Here is a 20,048-nt window from a genome sequence, read left to right as displayed (position 1 = left end):
ATCACATACAAACACAAAACTATTTGCATTTATGTATTTTAGTAAATATAATAATAATAATAATTAACTGAAGACATACAGTAGATTTATTTTTATTTTATTTCACAAAGATATAACGGGCTATATACAGCATTATTTATTTCTGTGTTCTTTAGCATGAGTGTTTTTGTTTCATTTAAAATGAAGGCATACCAAAAGATAAATAGCCCGTTATATATATATTTTGTTCAGCTTTGTATCATTTTAAATATAAAATAAAATAAACAAGTGAAACAAGCAAGTAAAACTAAAAGCAGTAAAATAAATAAAGAGTAATAAAAATTTCTGGCAGTCTGCCACTGTACAAAAAAACGGTGCATTATACAACCTAAAATACAGAGCTAGAGGAGAATCAACTCAAGAATTTCTTCAAAATATGGAGTCTTCTTCAAACATACTATAAATTTGATCAGCTTGAGTAATTCATATAGTAGCAGCAAACATATAAACAATACCTCATGATTGCTACAAACCAGCCTTCATTTCTACTCGGAAAAAGCTTAAGCTGTCAGTTTTAATGAAGCATTTTAAATTCAGCGCTGATATTCAAGACTTTTTTCTGAAAAATAATTTAATCCTACAAAATCTAACCACAGACTTAAACAACACAACAGGGAATTATTGAAATCTAAAAAGCACCTTGCCAGAAATCTTTGGTCCATTTGTGAAAAACTCACGGGTTCAGCATAATCTAAAAAAACAAGAAATATTTAATGAGAAAAATCCTTCACATGGGTCAGTATTTCAAAGGAAAAACTATTTAAAATGGCTGCTATGCACTACAAATTGTTTTCTCAGGTGACCTAAAATTCACTAAATTAATTGTTTTTATTAAAGCCAAACAAGTTGTTTAATGTTATCTTATAATTCTGACTATAGTGGGTTATACCACTGAAAGCAATTTTAAGGGATCAGGTAGAAAAAATTGTTTAAATCAACGAAAACACGTTCATTGTGTAAAAGCACTTCTATTGTTACAAACAAGGCTTTCATTTATAATTGTTTACAAGTTTCAAAATTATAAAGAAACTTTTTACAGGTCCATGCAGTGGTCAGTCACTCAATGTTTTACTCTGAGCTTTAGGCAAGATTTTTACATAAATATTTTTATAGGGTTTTTCTGTAGTTGTAAAAAATGAAGACAGCAGTATACGCTGCTGATGCTGTGATATGAATTGGTTCTGATACATGATACTGAAGAGCTGTAGATGTTTGAGCAGATGCTCAGTGTCTCTCAGTGTCAGGAGAGCCCTGGCGATCAGGGAAGATGTGAAGCTGGGGATGTTCAATCCCATTGTTGTGGAGATCTTCTTGTTTTTGCAAACCATGAAGTTTATTCACCAGTTCTGTGATGAAGACCTGATGAAGATGAGGAGAAAAAGCACATCATCATAGAAGATTCTTTAAAGACATGATAAAATGTGTCAAAAGTATCTGAATAAAAACAACGCAACTTAGAGATAAGACCTGAATATCTTTTAAAAGTATTAACTTGTCAATATCAACTTCTCCAATTTTGTCAACAGAGGGCAGCGGAGGATGATGCAGTGGTTGTAGTTCAGATGTGAAAGTTTTAGGTGGTTAGCATAGCCCATTTAGTCCCTGCTGGTGGTTATTGTAACTACATCATCTGGCTTTAGAAAGCATTCAGTAAAAAAATATTTTCATTTTTCCTACATTTTCTAGGTATTATCCCACAACACACATGTTTTGGTAAAGAATTTTGTCTAATCATTAACACTGTTAGTCACTATTTCCTGCAGTGTGACAGTGAGTCACTTTTATGTCTACAATAAACTCAAACACTTGATTATTTAGTTAAAGAGAAAACATCAAAGCTATGTTCAGAAAAGGACAACACAAATTTGTTTGAAATGAAAGATCATGTGTATTTCCTATTGTGTGATAGAATTATAACATATGAATAGCAGAAGGGAGGTAGAGAAAAGGGGAGAGAAAGAGGTAGGTAGACTTACTTCTGTGTTGTTACCGCAGGTATGAAGGATGTCCTACGGGAAATAAAAATCAAGAGATTTAATAAAGAGCATGACAAAAATTGTCCCTGCTGAAAATGGATTTGAATGGTTTAAAGCTGGATTTATACTTTTACTGCAATTTAAGGGATCTTGCTAGGTAAAGGAATAGTTCATTAAATAATTTGTTCCAAAACCCTATGGATTTCTATCTTACGTGGAAAACAAATAAAGAAATTTAAATGAAGAAATTGCTCATTAAAAATAGTTCATATGATTCACTTTTTGGGTGAACTGCTCCTTTAAACTAGTTAAACACAGGCCACATACTGGTTTCTTCATCAGTAGTTTAAGAAAGCAGATACCTTAAGCTTCTGCGTCCTTTCTTCATCACTCTGTAGATCTAGTAGCTCATCAATGTTCACTTCCTCTGGCATATCTTCTTCCTGTGAGGAAAGAAATAGTCACGCTTAAGGCCTCTTCACACCACCATGAAAAATGGTAGGCTGAAAGAAAATGTAATTTCACTCTCTGACAGTAGATGGCGCATTTAGAAACAAGAAATAACCAGGTTACACCTGTACCACAAAGCGCTCTGCAACTTTCCATTTCTGACACCCACTTATCATGGAAAAGAAAGGAAGTCAAACAGTATTTATAAGACTGCCATTTCTGAAAGCACTGGCAAATTACTGTCACGTTCACTGGAGACCAGGAGTCAGGAGACAAGGAAATCATTCATCAAAAGTATTTATTGATCCAATCGCTTGAACACAGGAGTCGCAGGCGACGCAGAACACAAGGGATGACGTATAACAGCTGACACCAGACTCAGGAAACACAGGGCTTATAAACAGAGTAAACTAGATAATTAATAACACACGGCTGGTGACTAATAAACTGATAAGCAAAAGGAGGACAGGAACAGGAACTAACCAAATATAGGCAAGAGAGGAGGGGAAACACAAGACACAGGAAGACAGGACTGACATTTACTCCCGGAAGGTGCGTCCCATGCCTTGCAACATCCAACGGGGAGGGGGGAGGGGGGGGGGGGGGGGGTTTGCTCCAGAGGCCTCAAGGGGCACGGTTCAGGAGCAGAAGGCCTCCAGGGCGGCACCTGTTCCGGGACCCACGGTGGATCCAGGGACTCGGGAGGCCATGGCGGGTTGGAGAGCTTGGGCGGCCATGGCGGAATGGGGGACTCAGGCGGCCATGGCGGAGCAGGGGATTCAGGAGGCCATGGCGGATCAGGGAGCTTGGGCGACCATGGTGGAACCGCCTCCGAGGCCACAGCCCCAGCCCCCGCCCTGGCCTCTACGGCTGGAGCCATATTACCCCCCCTCCCCAAAAAAAATGTTTTGGGGAAATTAGAGATTTCCTTCTGGCGCTCAGAAGAAGCGGGCTCTTGGGGGTGCCCTGGAGAGGCTGGTGCTGGAGGAACGGGCCCTGGAGAGGCGGGCACTGGAGGGCGCTCTGGAGGCGCAGGCACAGCATAGTTCTTTCGAGGGACTGGCACTAGGCTTGGGTGAGCAGCGACCGGCAGACCTGCCATAAGAACCACCGGCAGGCTTGCGATACTAACTGCCAGCTGGCTTGCCATACTAACTGCCGGCAGGCTTGGGAGAGCCGCGGACGGTGGCGTTGCTTTCCCCGTGGATGGCAGGCTTGGAAGAGCCGTGGACAGTGGCGTAGAATTCCCCGCGGACTGCGGGCTTGGCAGAGCCGTGGATGGCGGCGTTAATTTCCCCACGGACGGCGGGCTTGGAAGAGCTGCGGACGGCGGCGTTAATTTCCCCACGGACGGCGGGCTTGGAAGAGCTGCGGACGGTGGGGGGCTTGCGTTGACCGTGGATGGTGGAGGGCTTGTGTTGGCCACTGGCGGCTGACTTGTGTTGGCCGCGGACGGTGGTGGGCTTGTGGTGGCCATGGGCGGCTGACTTGCATTGGCCGTGGACGGTGGCGGTCTTGCGGTGGCCACGGGCGGCTAACTTGCATTGGCCGCGGACGGCGGCCGGCTTGGGAGAGCTGTGCACGGCGGATTTGGGAGAGCCTTGGTGACGGCAGGCTGGTTCTGGCTCGGGGCTGGACACTCTCCAGACACCGGAGGATCACTTCCCTCCATCTTAGCCCTGTGGTGTCTGGGAGGTCCAGGGGACGATGGGAATTGGCCCCGTGCCATAACAGCGAGAGAATGGTGGCGTCATCGAGTGCCGTCGTCACGGCGAGCCTGCAGAATTCCCAGGAATATTGGTCGAATGGGAAATCTAGGCAGGCAACTTCCATAGCTGCGGGGAAAAAAAACAGGAAAACAAAAAACGGGGAAAAAATAAACAGGGGAAAACGGTGCAGAGGAAACGATTACTGGTCAGCTGTTCTGTCACGTTCACTGGAGTTAAAGACCGGGAACGAGGAGACAAGGAAATCCTTAATCAAACAGTATTTATTGATCCAATTGCTTGAACACAGGAGTCGCAGGAGACACAGAACACAAGGGATGACGTATAACAGCTGACACCAGACTCAGGGAACACAGGGCTTATAAACAGAGGAGTAAACTAGATAATAACACATGGCTGGGGACTAATAAACTGAAAAGCAAAAGGAGGACAGGAACAGGAACTAACCAAATATGGGCAGAAGAGGAGGGGAAACACAAGACACAGGAAGACAGGACTGACAATTACAGACCGAATTTTTCATTTTATTTGTCTAAAACTTTGTTAAAGGTTGTGTCTGCTAAATTGTGCTCCTTCTTGCAAAAAATATATCTATGAAGAGTTCAGTCAGGTTTCAGTCCTTATCATATCAAAGAAACTGCACTCATTAAATGTACAAATGACTTGCTTCTTGCATCAGACCAAGGCTGCATTTCATTGCTAGTTTTACTTGATCTTAGTGCTGGGTTCAACAATGTAGATCATGCATAGTAGTAATGCATTACAATATTGCATTACTCCCTAAAACAAGTAACTAATTACGTTACTTAGCTACTTTTTATGGAAAGTAATGTGTTACGTTACTTTTGCATTATTTTTTAAATATGAGCAGGGCTTGATTGTTTTTAATACAAGAAGTGTAATGAATAAACCTCAGGGTGAAGGAAAAGTAAATTCACGTCTGTAAAGTAGAACGCAGGAGAAGAAGGTTCAACACTCTTCAGCAATAAAAACAAACAAACAATGAAACACAAATCATTTTTGCTTATTAGTATGGTTGAACTGGTCATCAAAGGTCAGCAGCAAAGACACAGGTTAATAAAATGGGATTAGATACATTTGTGTTTAACATATTTAATTGTTGCAGGTTTGCGTCATATTCTGAGTTTGCATTTTACTGTTTTAATTCATTTTGATGAATACTAAATCTGTTTTTCTGCGAGGTTCAGTCAATAAATGGGAAAAAAGTAACTCAGATATTTTCTTGTAAATTAAAAAGTAATGTGTTACTTTACTAGTTACTTGAAAAAAGTTATATTATTACGTAACTCGCGTTACTTGTAATGTGTTACCCCCAACACTACTCACTAGATGGGTACTCAGGGACAGGTTTTAAGATGGTTTAAATCCTACCTGTCTGACCGTTACCACTTTGTTTATTTAAATGGGGAATTATCTTAAGTTAGTGCCAGTAATGGAATACTGCAAGGATCTATCTTAGGCCCTCTGCTATTTAATACCTCTTGGTAATATTATTAGAAAATAGTAGAAATATTAGTTTCCACTGTTATAGTTCACACATATCAATGACAGTGTTGCAGGAGAAGGAAAAAAAATGATCACTTAAGATCACTATCTATGGTTGTTATAGTCCCGAGTGAAATGCATTATGGGTAGTGTAGTTCGGAGAAATGTGCTTGCGTGACATGTGCTCTGGCTGTGCTGAGTAATTCAGAAAATGGAGAAAGAACATTTATATTCTGTTTTTAAATCTGTTCAAGTCAGTCCACCCAGGAGGTTTTGTGCACTGTAAACCTGACAACTTTTATCTGCACGAGAGAGTAAAATGGCATGCTTTGGCTAATTTTGTCCATCTCATCATTGCATGAACATGAATTAACAAGCTGTTACGCTGCCGCTGAGACTGATGAAGTGGAGAAAGTAATAGCAGTTATCAAATGACTAAATTATGATATTTGCTCAGGTGGGTGCTGGGGTCTTATGTATTCGGATTGCAACATATATCCATTTTGTTAATTAACATTACACATAGTGGGCGTCTAATTAGAGTTAAGCCAGTCGGTGTGGTAGCCAAGGCTCACATAGTCATAGGCCACTGGTGTTAAGCCGGTCGGCGTGGTAGCCCAGGCACACATACAACACGAATTCCCGGAAATGTTGGGATATTTTTTTAAATTTTAATAAAACGAAAACTAAAAGACTTTCAAATCACATGAGCCAATATTTTATTCACAATATAACATAGAAAATATAACAAATGTTTAAACGGAGAAATGTTACGCTTTTATGGACAAAATGAGCTCATTTCAAGTTTGATGCCTGCTACAGGTCTGAAAACAGAGGCATGTTTAATTCAATTAAATTCAATTCAAGTTTATTTGTATAGCGCTTTTTACTATACAGATCGTTGCAAAGCAGCTTTACAGGAATAGAAACTTAATATATTTATCTTATGGCAAAATTTGGTAATTCTCTATGTTGTCTGACGGTTGGCATCCTCTGAGGTCCTCTGAGGAGTTGGCATCATCTATTCTCAGGTGTTTGGTCATCTCAGATCATTTAAGGGTTGGATCCAGACTGTCGCTTCAGTAATTCCTAGTTACCATGTGTGACGAGTCGGCTGCCTCCCCCCTGTCCATCATCACCACCCCGTCCCTTATTCGCCGCCCTTCACCAGGCTCCCGACGGGAGTGGGTGTGTGAGAGAGAGGAGGGGCGCTGAAACAGCCAGGGCTGGCGGCGTGTGATGAGGCGCACCTGACGTGAATGGAGCCTCATCACCGCCGCCGTTTAAACTCCGAGCGCGCCTCTCCTCGGGAGACCGGTCTCTTCCCCGTGCATGCACGCTGGTGTCCTCGTGGGTCCAGGAAAGGGAGCGTAGAGGGAACTACCTGCCGCCGTCACCCGCGATACGGCCGTCGGGCAAGGACGCCGGGCCGTGGAATCCCGTCGAGCACCCGGGGATGAAGGAGTTGGACGAAGCCGCCACAGAAGCCGCCGTCACCCGCGCCCCGGGACCTCCAGACGGGAGCGCGTGCGGCCGCCGGACTCCGCCCCTTACCTGGACCCTTCCCTCCTGAACACTGCCCTCCTTCACGAGCCCCGCAGCACAACGAGGACACCAGATCCCTGTTTATTTTGGACACTTTTCCCCCTTTGGACACTTTATTTTAAATATTGTTTAATAAAAACCTCTCCGAGGCTTGACGCCACGCCCACTGTGTCTGTCGTTGGCTCCTCCCGCCACAGTGGTGGAGAATGCGGGCAGGCGGAGCCTAGACAGCACAGTTGGGCAACATCTGATGACGTCATCCCCTCTCGCTCGCAAGAAGCCGTAGAGCCCGTACGGGGACGGAGGAAGGACGGGGACAGCCTCCCAGCCACCAATGGGGTAAGTGACATTCTGTCTATTTGTCATCATTACCCCGTGGTTGGTTGAGGCTGTCAACTAAAACCCGCTTTCTCTGTCCCGGCTCCGGCGCGGTGCGAGAGGGAGCGTTGCCCGGAGAGGAATCCCTGCCCCGCCCACTCCGACCGCTGGAGCCTGGTTGAGGAAGGTAGCACTCCTGCGTGGGCGGCGACCCTAGGACGGGGATGTCGCTTGGGGGGGGGAATGTGACGAGTCGGCTGCCTCCCCCCTGTCCATCATCACCACCCCGTCCCTTATTCGCTGCCCTTCACCAGGCTCCCGACGGGAGTGGGTGTGTGAGAGAGAGGAGGGGCGCTGAAACAGCCAGGGCTGGCGGCGTGTGATGAGGCGCACCTGACGTGAATGGAGCCTCATCACCGCCGCCGTTTAAACTCCGAGCGCGCCTCTCCTCGGGAGACCGGTCTCTTCCCCGTGCATGCACGCTGGTGTCCTCGTGGGTCCAGGAAAGGGAGCGTAGAGGGAACTACCTGCCGCCGTCAGAGACGCGAGCACCCGCGATACGGCCGTCGGGCAAGGACGCCGGGCCGTGGAATCCCGTCGAGCACCCGGGGATGAAGGAGTTGGACGAAGCCGCCACAGAAGCCGCCGTCACCCGCGCCCCGGGACCTCCAGACGGGAGCGCGTGCGGCCGCCGGACTCCGCCCCTTACCTGGACCCTTCCCTCCTGAACACTGCCCTCCTTCACGAGCCCCGCAGCACAACGAGGACACCAGATCCCTGTTTATTTTGGACACTTTTCCCCCTTTGGACACTTTATTTTAAATATTGTTTAATAAAAACCTCTCCGAGGCTTGACGCCACGCCCACTGTGTCTGTCGTTGGCTCCTCCCGCCACACATGTTAACGGGATGTTAATCCCGTGGCAGAAACAGAGAAACAAAAGTTTACCATGGTTTAGCATCTCCTCTTCTTTTCAAAACAGTTTGAAGACGTCTGGGCATCAAGGTTATGAGTTTATGGAGTTTTGGTTTGGAATTTGGTCCCATTCTTGCCTGATATAGGTTTCCAGCTACTGAAGAGTTTGTGGTCGTCTTTGACGTATTTTTCGCTCAATGATGCGCCAAATGTTCTCTACAGGTGAAAGATCTGGACTGCAGACAGGCCAATTCAGCACCTGGACTCTTCTATTACGAAGCCATGCTGTTGTAATAGCTGCAGTATGTGGTTTTGCATTGTCCTGCTGAAATACACAAGGCCTTCTTTTAATAGAGTCATCTTGAGGGGAACATATGTTGCTCTAAAACCTTTATATACCTTACAGCATTCATAGTGCCTTCCAAAACATGCAAGCTGCCCATACAGTATGCACTTATGTACCCTCATACCATCAGAGATGCTGGCTTTTGAACTGAATGCTGATAACACGCTGGAAGGTTTCCCTCCTCTTTAGCCCGGAGGACATGGTGTCAGTGATTTCCAACAAGAATGTCAAATTTGGACTCGTCTGACCATAGAACACTTTTTCACTTTGAAACAGTCAATTTTAAATGAGCGTTGGCCCACAGGACACGACGGCACTTCTGGACCATGTTCACATATGAATTCCTTTTTGCATGATAGAGCTTTAGTTGGCATCTACAGATGGCACGGCGGATTGTGTTTACCGACAGTGGTTTCTGGAAGTATTCCTGGGCCCATTTAGTAATGTCAATGACAGAATCATGCCGATGAGTGATGTAGTGTCGTCTGAGGGCCCGAAGACCACGGGCATCCAACAAAGGTCTTCAGCCTTGTCCCTTACGCACAGAGATTTCTCCAGTTACTCTGACTCTTTTGATGATGTTATGCACTGTAGATGATGAGATTTGAAAAACCTTTGCAATTTGATGTTGAGGAACGTTGTTTTTAAAGTATTCCACAATCTTTTTACGCACTCTTTCACAGATTGGAGAGCCTTTGCCCATCTTTACTCCTGAGAGACTCTGCCTCTCTAAGACATCCCTTTTATAGCTTTTATATCATGTTACAGACCTGATGTCAATTAACTTAATTAGTTGCTAGATATTCTCCCAGCTGAATCTTTTAAAAATGTCTTTCTTTTTCAGCCCTTTGTTGCCCCCGTGCCAACTTTTTTGAGACCTGTAGCAGGCATCAAATTTGAAATGAGCTCATTTAGTGGATTAAAGTGTAAAATTTCTCCATTTAAACATTTATTATGTTCCCTATGTTCCATTTTGAATAAAATATAGGCTCATGTGATTTGAAAGTCTTTTAGTTTTCATTTTATTCAAATTTAAAAAAAACGTCCCAACATTTCCAGGATTCAGGTTGTAGATAGTAATACATGCGGTTCACATGGCTCTTCAGAGCAGCAGCAGTACATATGTCTTGGCAATTGATCTGCTTGTTGTGGGGTGTTTTGTGCTTTTTTTAACTTGTATTGTCCATTCTATGTCTTCAGACTTTTAGGGGTTATTTCATGTATGTTATATTTGCAGCAGCAGTATTTCTTACATGCTCACAGCAGCATGTTGTGGATGTATTGAAAGTAGCAAGTCTCAGTACTTGCTCTGCCGCAGCAGACACGTTGAAGATCTATTCCGACAAGACCAAATACATTAATATTATATACATTACCATGCCAATCCCTCCGAGAGCTGTCATGACAGAACTATATTTCTCAAAAAGACCAAATGAAATTTCTAAATTATCCAAGCTAACAGAGTGTGTAAAAGATGTAAAAGGTTGGATGACCAATATTTTTTTTTCTATTAAATTTGGATACAGCATTTTCTCATTTGGTTCGTACTCTGGAGCTGCCTTCCTGATATTGTTCAGGGCTCAGACACACTAAATCTTTAAATCTAGATTAAAGACATCTCTTTAGCCAAGCGTTCACATAATATATCTAATAGCCCTGCACTCTACTTTTATCTAATCAATTGCATATTATCAATTATTGCTTATTATCTGCTTTTCAGTTTATGCCATGGGATGGGCAACATTTCTACTTGAATACATGTCATTAACTAACTGCATGATTTGTACTATACTAAAACTCTACATCTCTGCCATATGGATATCACTGACATACTGTAGTCACCACTGATAAATTGCTCTTAATTGTAATGTAGAAACATTATTTTCTTTTTCTGTGAAGCTGCTTTGCAACATTGAGTAGTATGAAAAGCACTGACTATACAAATAAACGTGAATTTAAAAAAAGGTTAATTTAATTTTCAGATTCTCAATGCATTAGATGCATTAAGCAGAGGTCACTTAAAACCCAGCAGTTTTATACTGGTGAACTCTGCGAATTTGCATGTTAAAAATTCCAATATAATCCGCTGTTAAATTTGTGTTTGGACATTTGTGTGTAATATCACTTGCAAGCTCATATGAAGAAGTTTAGCATTTTGCTACTTTCCAAAGTTCAAGTTTGAATGTGTGTCTAACAGAAGATCAATACATCATGGTGTTACCACTTAGCTGAATTAAAAGAAAATACACTTTAAAGCTAGGTTTTAGGGACTGCCCATCAGTGAATCCCCTGCTAAGCTGTCTCTAAATGTTGGAAGTCATACTAAATGAGAACAGTGATGAAATCAAAGTATTGTCTCTTGCTCCATTCAGCAGCTGTCAATCTAGGCCAGGCAGCTGTCACTCAGCACTAATATATTATATGGGAATTAACAAGTCCCGCGCTTCCCTTTTATTCAAACCACCTCAAATACACTTCCAGATAAACATCGTAAAGACTACTTATTTACGATGTTGAAGGATATAATTCATATTTAATTAATGGCTTAATTCTGCATTGATTTTAAAATTGTAAATGCAGTGGAAAAATTATTTCCTCTGATAAATAGTGTGCCTGAAAAAAATACAATCTATTATTTATGATGCGCACCTCTGTGTTTCAAGAAAGATTTAATTTTCTCTTCCCTTTCTATTGTGGCTTGGTGCCTTCAAAAATAGGCCAAGGTCAATTTTCATGTCCTACCAGTAAATCATTTACAAAAAACTAAATCAGCTTGAAAAGTGCCACCCACCAGTAAAGCAGAATGAAAACAAAACAGCATATTTTCAGCATATTGTCTGATTAATTAACAAAATATGTTGAACAGGTTCAGATGATTCATGGAAAAGATCAGAATCAAGAGATTTCAGTTGTATGGGCCACTATTATGATACTATGATTAGGAGCTTTTGGATTGTTTTTTAGAAAAGAGTAACCAGTACAATTCTGTTTTTTTTTTTTTTTTTTTTTTCCACAGAAGACGGAAAGAACACAATTTTGATATAAAGGAATAGTTTACCCAAAAATGAACATTTGCTGCCATTCAAATAGAGCTTATTTCTTCATCAGAGCAGATTTTGAGTCCATAATGCATAACAATGCTTCCTCTATCCCATGTTGTTCTTCTCTCACACCAAAATCCACCAACATTTTTGTCTAGAACTGCTGTTTTCACTTGTAAATGTGCCTGATCTGTGCATATTTCTCTCCTGATTCAGACAGCGGACTTCTTCACTGGAAAAAGCAATAGAAACAGATAGAGGACACGTATTTTAGTGGAAGAAATGATTTGAAGGTAAAAACACCTTAATAATGAATTTGTATATTACAAACACACAGCTTTTCACTTTATGTGACATTAATGGACCAGAGTTGTGTGGATTATTGTGATGTTTTTATCACATGTTTGGACTCTGATTCTGACGGCACCCATTCACTGCAGAGGATCCATTGGTGTACAAGCGATGACAAATACAAACTCCTCTTGAATTATCAAATTTTAATTTTCGGGAGAACTATTCCTTTAAGGATGAATTATTGCATTAATTGATTTGTATCATGAACATACTAAGATACAACTAACTCACAACATAGTATATAATGTGGTGGGATTCAGTCAAACTTAAAGAAGACATATTATACCCCTTTTTACAAAATGTAATATAAGTCTCAGGTGTCCTCAGAATTTATCTGTGAAGTTTCAGCTCAAAATACCCCACAGATCTTTTATTATATCATTTTGAAAATGCCTATTTTAACTGGAAGCAGAACCACGCTGTATTAGAGCATGTCTCTTTAAATGCAAATGAGTTGCTGCTCCCCACCCCCTTTTCCAGAATAGAGCCATTACAAATCATACCTGCTAAAAGACGTGTGTTTTGATTCTGATTATCATGTTTATCATGCTGAAATCATGCGTTTTAAACCATATTAGTTTAAACTTCTTATATGAGGTTTTCTGAGTGCACACATCCGAAGTACACGTACAGAAAGCGGCTTTCACAGGCATGTGAGTACTAAACTAAGTTCTCATTCACACACAAGTTTACATTAAAAACACAGTTGGTTATGTCTGTGAAAGTAAACAGCTGGGAAATAAATGGCATATTTATTTTAGATCTGTGTGGCAGTAGCAATATACAGTAAGAAATTCAATACATCCACTGCTCTATTGTCTCTTCTGAGGCTGGGACTCTAAATAGTGTTTTTGTGCTCATCTGTGCAGCCAAAGGCAGAACAGTTAGCATGTTTTGCTCAAACTTTCACCATGGCATTAAAACTGGTACACCGTTGTCACTTGTGAAATCAAAATGACAGCGCCATGGGTGGAAACTTACAGATTAAGGGGTGGTATTATTATAACGAGATCCCTTTGCAACGTCACTAGGGGAGCGAAAACAGACATGCTCGTTTTTTCAGACACTTGCAGAAAAAGGCTTGCCAAAACAAAGTTACTGGGTTAATCTTTTTCACATTTCCTTGGTTGGTAGATGCACCGGGGACCTGATTATAGCACTTAAAACCTGGAAAAGTCAGATTTTCATGATTTGTCATCTTTTATAAGTTAGCACCAAGTACTGCAACTAAGTTAACCTGATTACCAAAGCTCCAAATTGCCATCAGTATGGTGTACATCTACACAGAAGGTTAAGAGCTGGTCATGCAAGCCAGTGTGTTTCCTGATAAGGTTACGGATAACTACAGGGAACAGGGTTGGCGTGGGAGAACTTTCAAAATCCTGAAACTTACACCACCGTTGAAAGGTCAATCAGAGAAAGATCCAAGCCCTACCAGGGCATCTGTGACCTTTCTTTTAACTCCAAATGCCACTGAAATGCTGTGAAACCAACATAACCCTTCACATGCTGAACGTACAGATCAAACCTTTAGTAACTGAAAGTCTGTGCCTTTGCTTTAGATTCGTTCCTGAGCAGAGAAGCGTTGCACAGTCAATAGAAAACTGAAAACTAGTGTACCAAATATCTCGAGAATTTATGTGTAAATATTCATGTAAATTTTGGTTGGTCATGGTTTATTTAAAGCTTGTGACACATTTTTGGTTTGTCTCTGTAGTAAAAAAAAACTCAAAATATTTCCTCTGATGAAACATGAGTTTTTTCACCTTTTACTGCATGCATGAGTGCTGAGTGAATCACTCCAACTGGTTTACCATCAGCCGGTCCCCCTGGGCTGTGATTCAGTCTCTATTAATTCCAGGCCAGTAGATAATGGGTAAGAATGTGTTTTTTCTTCCTGCACTCTTTGAGTTAGGCTGTTTCTTTTCTTCTGAGTTTGCATGTTTTATAAACAGCTGTGACCCCAGTTCAAATGCCCATCTCCTGTGGCTTTCTGCAAGTATTTATATTTAGGATCGAAGACTGTGAATGTGAGAATGTGTCAAGACAACTAGTCTGACAAGTAAGGCAAGTATTTTTTTAATGCATCACCAGTGTTTGCTAAGTCAAGCATGATAATTGTTATTGCTCATTCCTAGGGCTAGAGATTTTAACAAACTCACAACCCTATGTATTAAACTTCGCCATGTGCTGTAACTGTTTAATGTCATTTTGGGCCCCAATGACTTACAAAAACTGTTGTACATTCTAGAGTATATCTTCTTTTCTGTTACAAAGATGTAAGAAAGATTTGGAACAACATGGTGGTAAGAATATGATGAAAGAATTTCCATTTTTGGGTGAAAGTAAAGGAGGGACCCAAACCATATCTAGAAACCAGTGGGGCAGGTTGCATAAACCGCTTTGACTAGTCTTGCAAGTCTGTCATTTATTTTTTTTCTTTAGGACTGTTCATAACTTTTTTGTCAGTAACAGAAAAAAAGATTGGACTAATTGAAATCCTAAAGTAAGACTGATTACTCCTAAACACTTCTCAACCAAGGAGTAGGGGCCCACAAGAGGGCCTAAGCAAATTTCCAAGGGGAACTCAAGATGATTTAAAGGGATAGTTCACCTAAATAATTAGAAAATTTTGTCATCATGAGTTTATGACTCATTATGAGTTTCTTTATTCTGTTAAAAACAAACAAAGATATTTTGAAGAAGATGGATAACCAAACAGTTGCTGCATGGTAGCCATAGACCATGCAGCATGGTCTATGGCTATTCCATAGTATTTTATGCTATAGATATCAATGGCTAACAGCAACTGTTTCTGTGAACATTCTTCAAAAAATACTGATTTGGAACAACTTCAGGGTAAATAAATAAAAAAAGTAAAATAACAATTCTGTTGTACATTCAAACTCTTTCATAAAGAGACATATTTTTGCATGATAAACTGCAAATACTGCATTCACTAATTGTTCATACTATAGATAATCTCTGATGAAGCACTACACTAGCACTTCAGTGCCTCTCTTGTCAACTCAATCCAACCAGAGTAAAATGTCAGATCTTTTGTGCATCATTTGCCCTTAGGACTTCATAAACTGTGATGTAACAGTACGCCGTTCCACATTAAATGCAAAAGTGCATGTGAGATCAACACGGGCTGACATGGTTTAGTCTAACTAATTACATTACATGCCTTTGACGCAATTGTTATCATTTATCCACAACAAAAACCTTTTTCACAAGAAACCATTTTGTTATTCTTCAAATATTTGTGCATGCAGAATAAATTATTTAATGCAGCCTGTGTTTATTAGTGACCTCTTTACAAGCTGACCATATTAGGAACAAGAACTCATATACAGGTAAACTCTGAAATGTAATATTGTTTATAAACATTCTAAATGTGCATCTGTTTTGCTCTTTGGTCCTTGTGAAGCTGATATGAGCACTTTGGCTGAATCCATCCAGGTGCATTCAGTTTCTGATCATCATTTCCACGGGAATGGAGCTAGCATACAAACTCAGACGTTAATGCATTACCACTTCTCAAACTGAACTGATAATGTACATCAAAACATAAAAAATGCCTTTTATGCATTAACATTTGTGTCCTTTATTGTGAATAACACAATAAATTCCAGCTAATTCTAGCTAGCTAATGCTAAACTTCTCAAATGGAGTTACATTGAATTCGAATGGCAACCCAACATGGCGCCAACCAGTACTTAATGCAGTTTGGGTTTTCTTTTCCTTCCATTTCAAAGTGCACAACCATGTTAGCATGTGCCTAATTTGGCTATTTTATACCAAGTGACACATTCATTTGCATCAAAATACCACAGATTATGAATGAATACATAACCCATGGCATCTACAACAAGATATATGAGAAGTGGTTTCTCCTTTCCTTTCAAAAGTTGATCAGCCTGTTTATTTAGCTACCCCAACCATGCATGATTACATTTCACAAAATATATATTTGATAGAGCAGAAGACTAATAGTCCTGGTTAATGGGGCTTGTGATGCCCTGTCCTTGGACCAGTTGGTAGCGGGTCGTTTTGCGGGATGGGGGTGGAGGACAGTTGCAGGAGGGCTTTCTTTGTGTGATACAGTGACATATGGGGTCTTCATTTCTACAGCCCCCATCCCCCTTACTCATAAGAAACACCCCATGAGACAAATATACCATCAATCAATCCCAGGACCATAAGAGCAGGATGTAGTTGGGCCTGCCGCCGACAGGAAATGAAGGGGGGGATCTGATTACAGCCTCAGTGGGGGCTGTTTCTTTTTAGCACCAACATCACATCATAAAGATGACAAAAAGATGACGGTTGGGATTTGTCCAGTCATCAATGTACTCTTAAAGGACTGTTAAAAGTTGTCACTGGGGTGGTACCCTTTCAAAAGGTACCAATATGTAGCTTTTAGGTACCAATATGTACACTTTAGGAACTAATATGTACCTTTAAGGTACTATTATACACACTTTAGGGGTAAATAAGGTACAAAGATGTACCTTTTAAAAGGATAGTATCCTAGTGGCAGCTTTTGTACCTTTTTTCTGAGGTTGTGTGATATTGTGGCATACTAGTGTATACAATTTACATGGTACTTCTTTATGGTACATTTTAACAAATGTAAAAAAAAAAAAAAAAGGTTTAAATAATGCTAATTATTGTTGGAGTTGTAAATAAATCAGATTATTAGAGTAGCAATTACAATAAAATAATATTTTATGGTAATACTTCATGTTTGTCACATAAATGACGTTTTATCCAGTCCTTCTTGTTTCTTATTTCAGTGTACAATTTAAAGTAGACAGTGCAGAAGCAGCTAGGCCCTGTTTAAAAAAATAATGGATTTGCATGACAAAAAATATTTAGAGAATAAAATATGCTACTTTAATTAGTAACAGGGAAATTTGGAAATATACAGGTTGTGAAACATACTGCTGAAAACCACTAATTATAGATGTTGAAACTAAATGTGTTGCAACACCCCTCGATCTCCCCTACAAGATTTCATAATTATCGTGGCAGGATGCCATGTGCGTTCCAGTGTCAGAGCTCTCCCTCCTCACATCCACCATCACAAAGTCGAGCGACTGTGAAAGTTTACTGTTTTCCAGACGCATGCTGGCATCCCAGAGCTCTCCATGTAAGGCAGCAAGCACACCAACAAGTCTTGACCGCATCTTTAAACATTTAAGGTCGACCCCTTGATATTGTTGCTCATGGGAACTGGACCCTCTGAGGAAAAAAATCCCCGTGTCCTAAAATACCCCAAGACACAGGAATGTAAACTAATTAGATATAAATTGTTAGCATACCAGACATGTTTACTTGTCTTAGTTTTTCAAGCCTCACAGGAGAACAGGACAAGTAGCCTGATGTAGGTTAACTATGTGTGCTAAATCAGCAGCATTAAAGTATAAAGACTTTAATGCTGTCTTTATGTAAATCATGTCAAAGTTTGAGGCACAAATCTTCACAACTTACTTTTGTGGTCTTAAATAAAGATGTGCCAAGAAGGATTACATAATTCATTTAGCTATTACTACCCATATGGTAGTTATGACACTACAAGGTTTGAATAATTTAATAGTGATATTTCTGCTAATATTCATTTTCCATCCTACTGATGGAAAAATAAGAAAAAAAGGTAACACTTTACTTAAAGCCTTCATGCATAATGTATTATAAAAGTAGTTTTAATGCATTAATTATGCCATGTAATACACCTTATAATGCGTTGTACAGTCTCATGAATATGTGTAACCACAGTTAATACATTATAACACTTATCAATTCATTGTTACACTTTGCATTTTAAATTCAGTTATAATTATTTAGGACAAGATAGAATGTATTAAATGCACATTATGAATAATTCTAATGCATTATACCCTTTAATAAACCTTTATAATGCATTATACATAAAGGCTTTGGGTAAAGTGTTACAGAGAAAAAAATAAGAAAAAGAGATTTAAAAGCTTACAGAGTTCACAAGTTGAAATTTCATATACATTTAGTAAGGAGGAGTTATGAGGCTAACAAAATGGACATGTAATCTATCTATCTATCTATCTATCTATCTATCTATCTATCTATCTATCTATCTATCTATCTATCTATCTATCTATCTATATATCTGTCTGTCTGTCTGTCTGTTTAGTTATTTCACTTTAATGACAATGAAAAGAACCTATTCAAAGCTGTTAAAGTGAAATTACCAAATCTACGTATGAGAGCCAGAGAAAAATGCTCATTTTAGAAGAAAATTTTAGATGAGAGAGAGTATAAATACAAAATACTAGCTTGTATAATACACAAAGGCATACTCATACACACACACATAAAATGTGCAGGTGTATAGCCTACATAAATACAGAAAAAAACTAAAACTAAACTAAAATACACTGCTGTAAAAATAAATTACATATATAAACCCTACTATAATAACACAGTAAAATTTGGTATCATCTTGTCATTATTTACACATATATTCATGAAGGACACAAAAGGCTGTCGTGTCGTGGAATGACCCAGGAAAAGGTTCACGCCCTTTATGAATAAACGTGCGCAATAATCACAGATTTGCACATCAAAAGGGACACAATCAAACATTACTTCGAAACTTATTTGTGGAATGGAAATCCTTTATCGCATTTTACCATCTTTGCCATCAGACATTTTATATTCCATTCTGAATTGAAATGTGTGACACCTGCTTCACAGTTTGGGACACGTAGACTAGGTGCACATTTCCACGTGGATAGTGATGATTTTAAATCCTCTCACTGATAGAAACTTTCATTATTATTAAATATTATTGCGTCTTACCACTTAATGAATTCCAATGGCATACAATCAGCAATCAAGAAGAGATTTATCAGCAGCGCCTTTACTGCTTCCATGTCATTAAATATTAACAGAAGTTATTTGAATTCTTCATACTTCATATTACATATTATTCTTTATTACAAGAGGACTCACCCTTCCCAAATACAGCTCGTCAAGTCCACAATCTATCCACTTTTCCACATCCAGGCGCCTCTGGAGTTCCTTTCTGTTATATTTTACGGTGACTCTTGCTTGTCTCTTCTGCACGCTCAGTCCAGCTTCCCGGCTGGTACCACGGTTCGGTGAGTGGATCTTATTGTTATAACGCCTCCCCACCCGATTCGCAGCCATCTCCAGACTGATCCTCCGGATGGACACTTGCATACAAATAATTGATCAGGAGGACTCTGTCGGAGTAGGTGCGCTGCTCCAGCACTAGGGAGCGCTGACACCTCCAGAGCGCGCCGGGCCGCAGGGTCCTAGCGCTGCGAGGTTACCGCCTTACGAACGCTCTCGCTTGGGGTCTGGGGACCACCAGAAGCCCGCAAGGAGGTGCTCATATAGTTAGTGCAAAAATAAACATTTGCTGAAAATTTTACTTAGAGCCCAAACAACTGATAACAAAACATCACAATATTCCAAAATAACTCCATCAATTTGTAAAGTGAAAAGCTGTGCGTTTGTAATAAAGAAATCCATCAATAAGGCATTTAAAATGTTGCTTTTGGCCAAAATACCAGTCCGTAATCAATAATAACGTTTCTTGCAGTGAAGCTCACCCCCTGTTGTTCTCTAACATCAAAACCCAATGACATGTTTAGGACTATTTGGGACTTTTTTCACTTGCAAACAGTGCTTCATCTGGGCATATTTCTCTCCTGATTCAAGCAAGATGACTTTTTCACTTGTGAAAGCATGATGGACTCGCTTAAAGTCAAAATGACTTATAGATGTATTTGTCTCTTTACTTGACTTTTTCTCTTTACTA

At 40.3% G+C, this 20,048-nt stretch overlaps 1 protein-coding gene across 1 annotated transcript; it reads right to left on the bottom strand.

Moving 5' to 3' along the window:
* Nucleotides 1–77: 77 nt before the first annotated feature.
* Nucleotides 78–19,510, bottom strand: LOC306850914 (protein phosphatase 1 regulatory subunit 14A-like). Its single transcript, XM_079386877.1, has 4 exons — nucleotides 19,214–19,510; nucleotides 2,378–2,458; nucleotides 2,016–2,048; nucleotides 78–1,398 (listed from the first exon to the last, which is right to left on the bottom strand). The coding sequence occupies exons 1-4, from the start codon at nucleotides 19,442–19,444 to the stop codon at nucleotides 1,264–1,266; spliced, it is 480 nt and encodes a 159-aa protein (XP_079243003.1). The 5' UTR covers nucleotides 19,445–19,510; the 3' UTR covers nucleotides 78–1,263.
* Between the last annotated feature and the right edge of the window lie 538 nt (nucleotides 19,511–20,048).

Source organism: Barbus barbus (assembly GCF_936440315.1).
Source record: "Barbus barbus genome assembly, chromosome: 31".
Taxonomy (NCBI): Eukaryota; Metazoa; Chordata; class Actinopteri; order Cypriniformes; family Cyprinidae; genus Barbus; species Barbus barbus.
This window is presented reverse-complemented; position numbering and strand designations above follow the sequence as displayed.

Coding starts and splice junctions, on each gene's coding strand:
- LOC306850914 (XM_079386877.1), bottom strand. CDS start 19,444: ATGCAAGTGTCCATCCGGAGGATCAGTCTGGAGATGGCTGCGAATCGG. Junction 2,459..19,213: donor ACGAGCTGTATTTGGGAAGG/GTGAGTCCTCTT, acceptor CTTTCCTCACAG/GAAGAAGATATGCCAGAGGA. Junction 1,399..2,015: donor CCTGCGGTAACAACACAGAA/GTAAGTCTACCT, acceptor CATCTTCATCAG/GTCTTCATCACAGAACTGGT.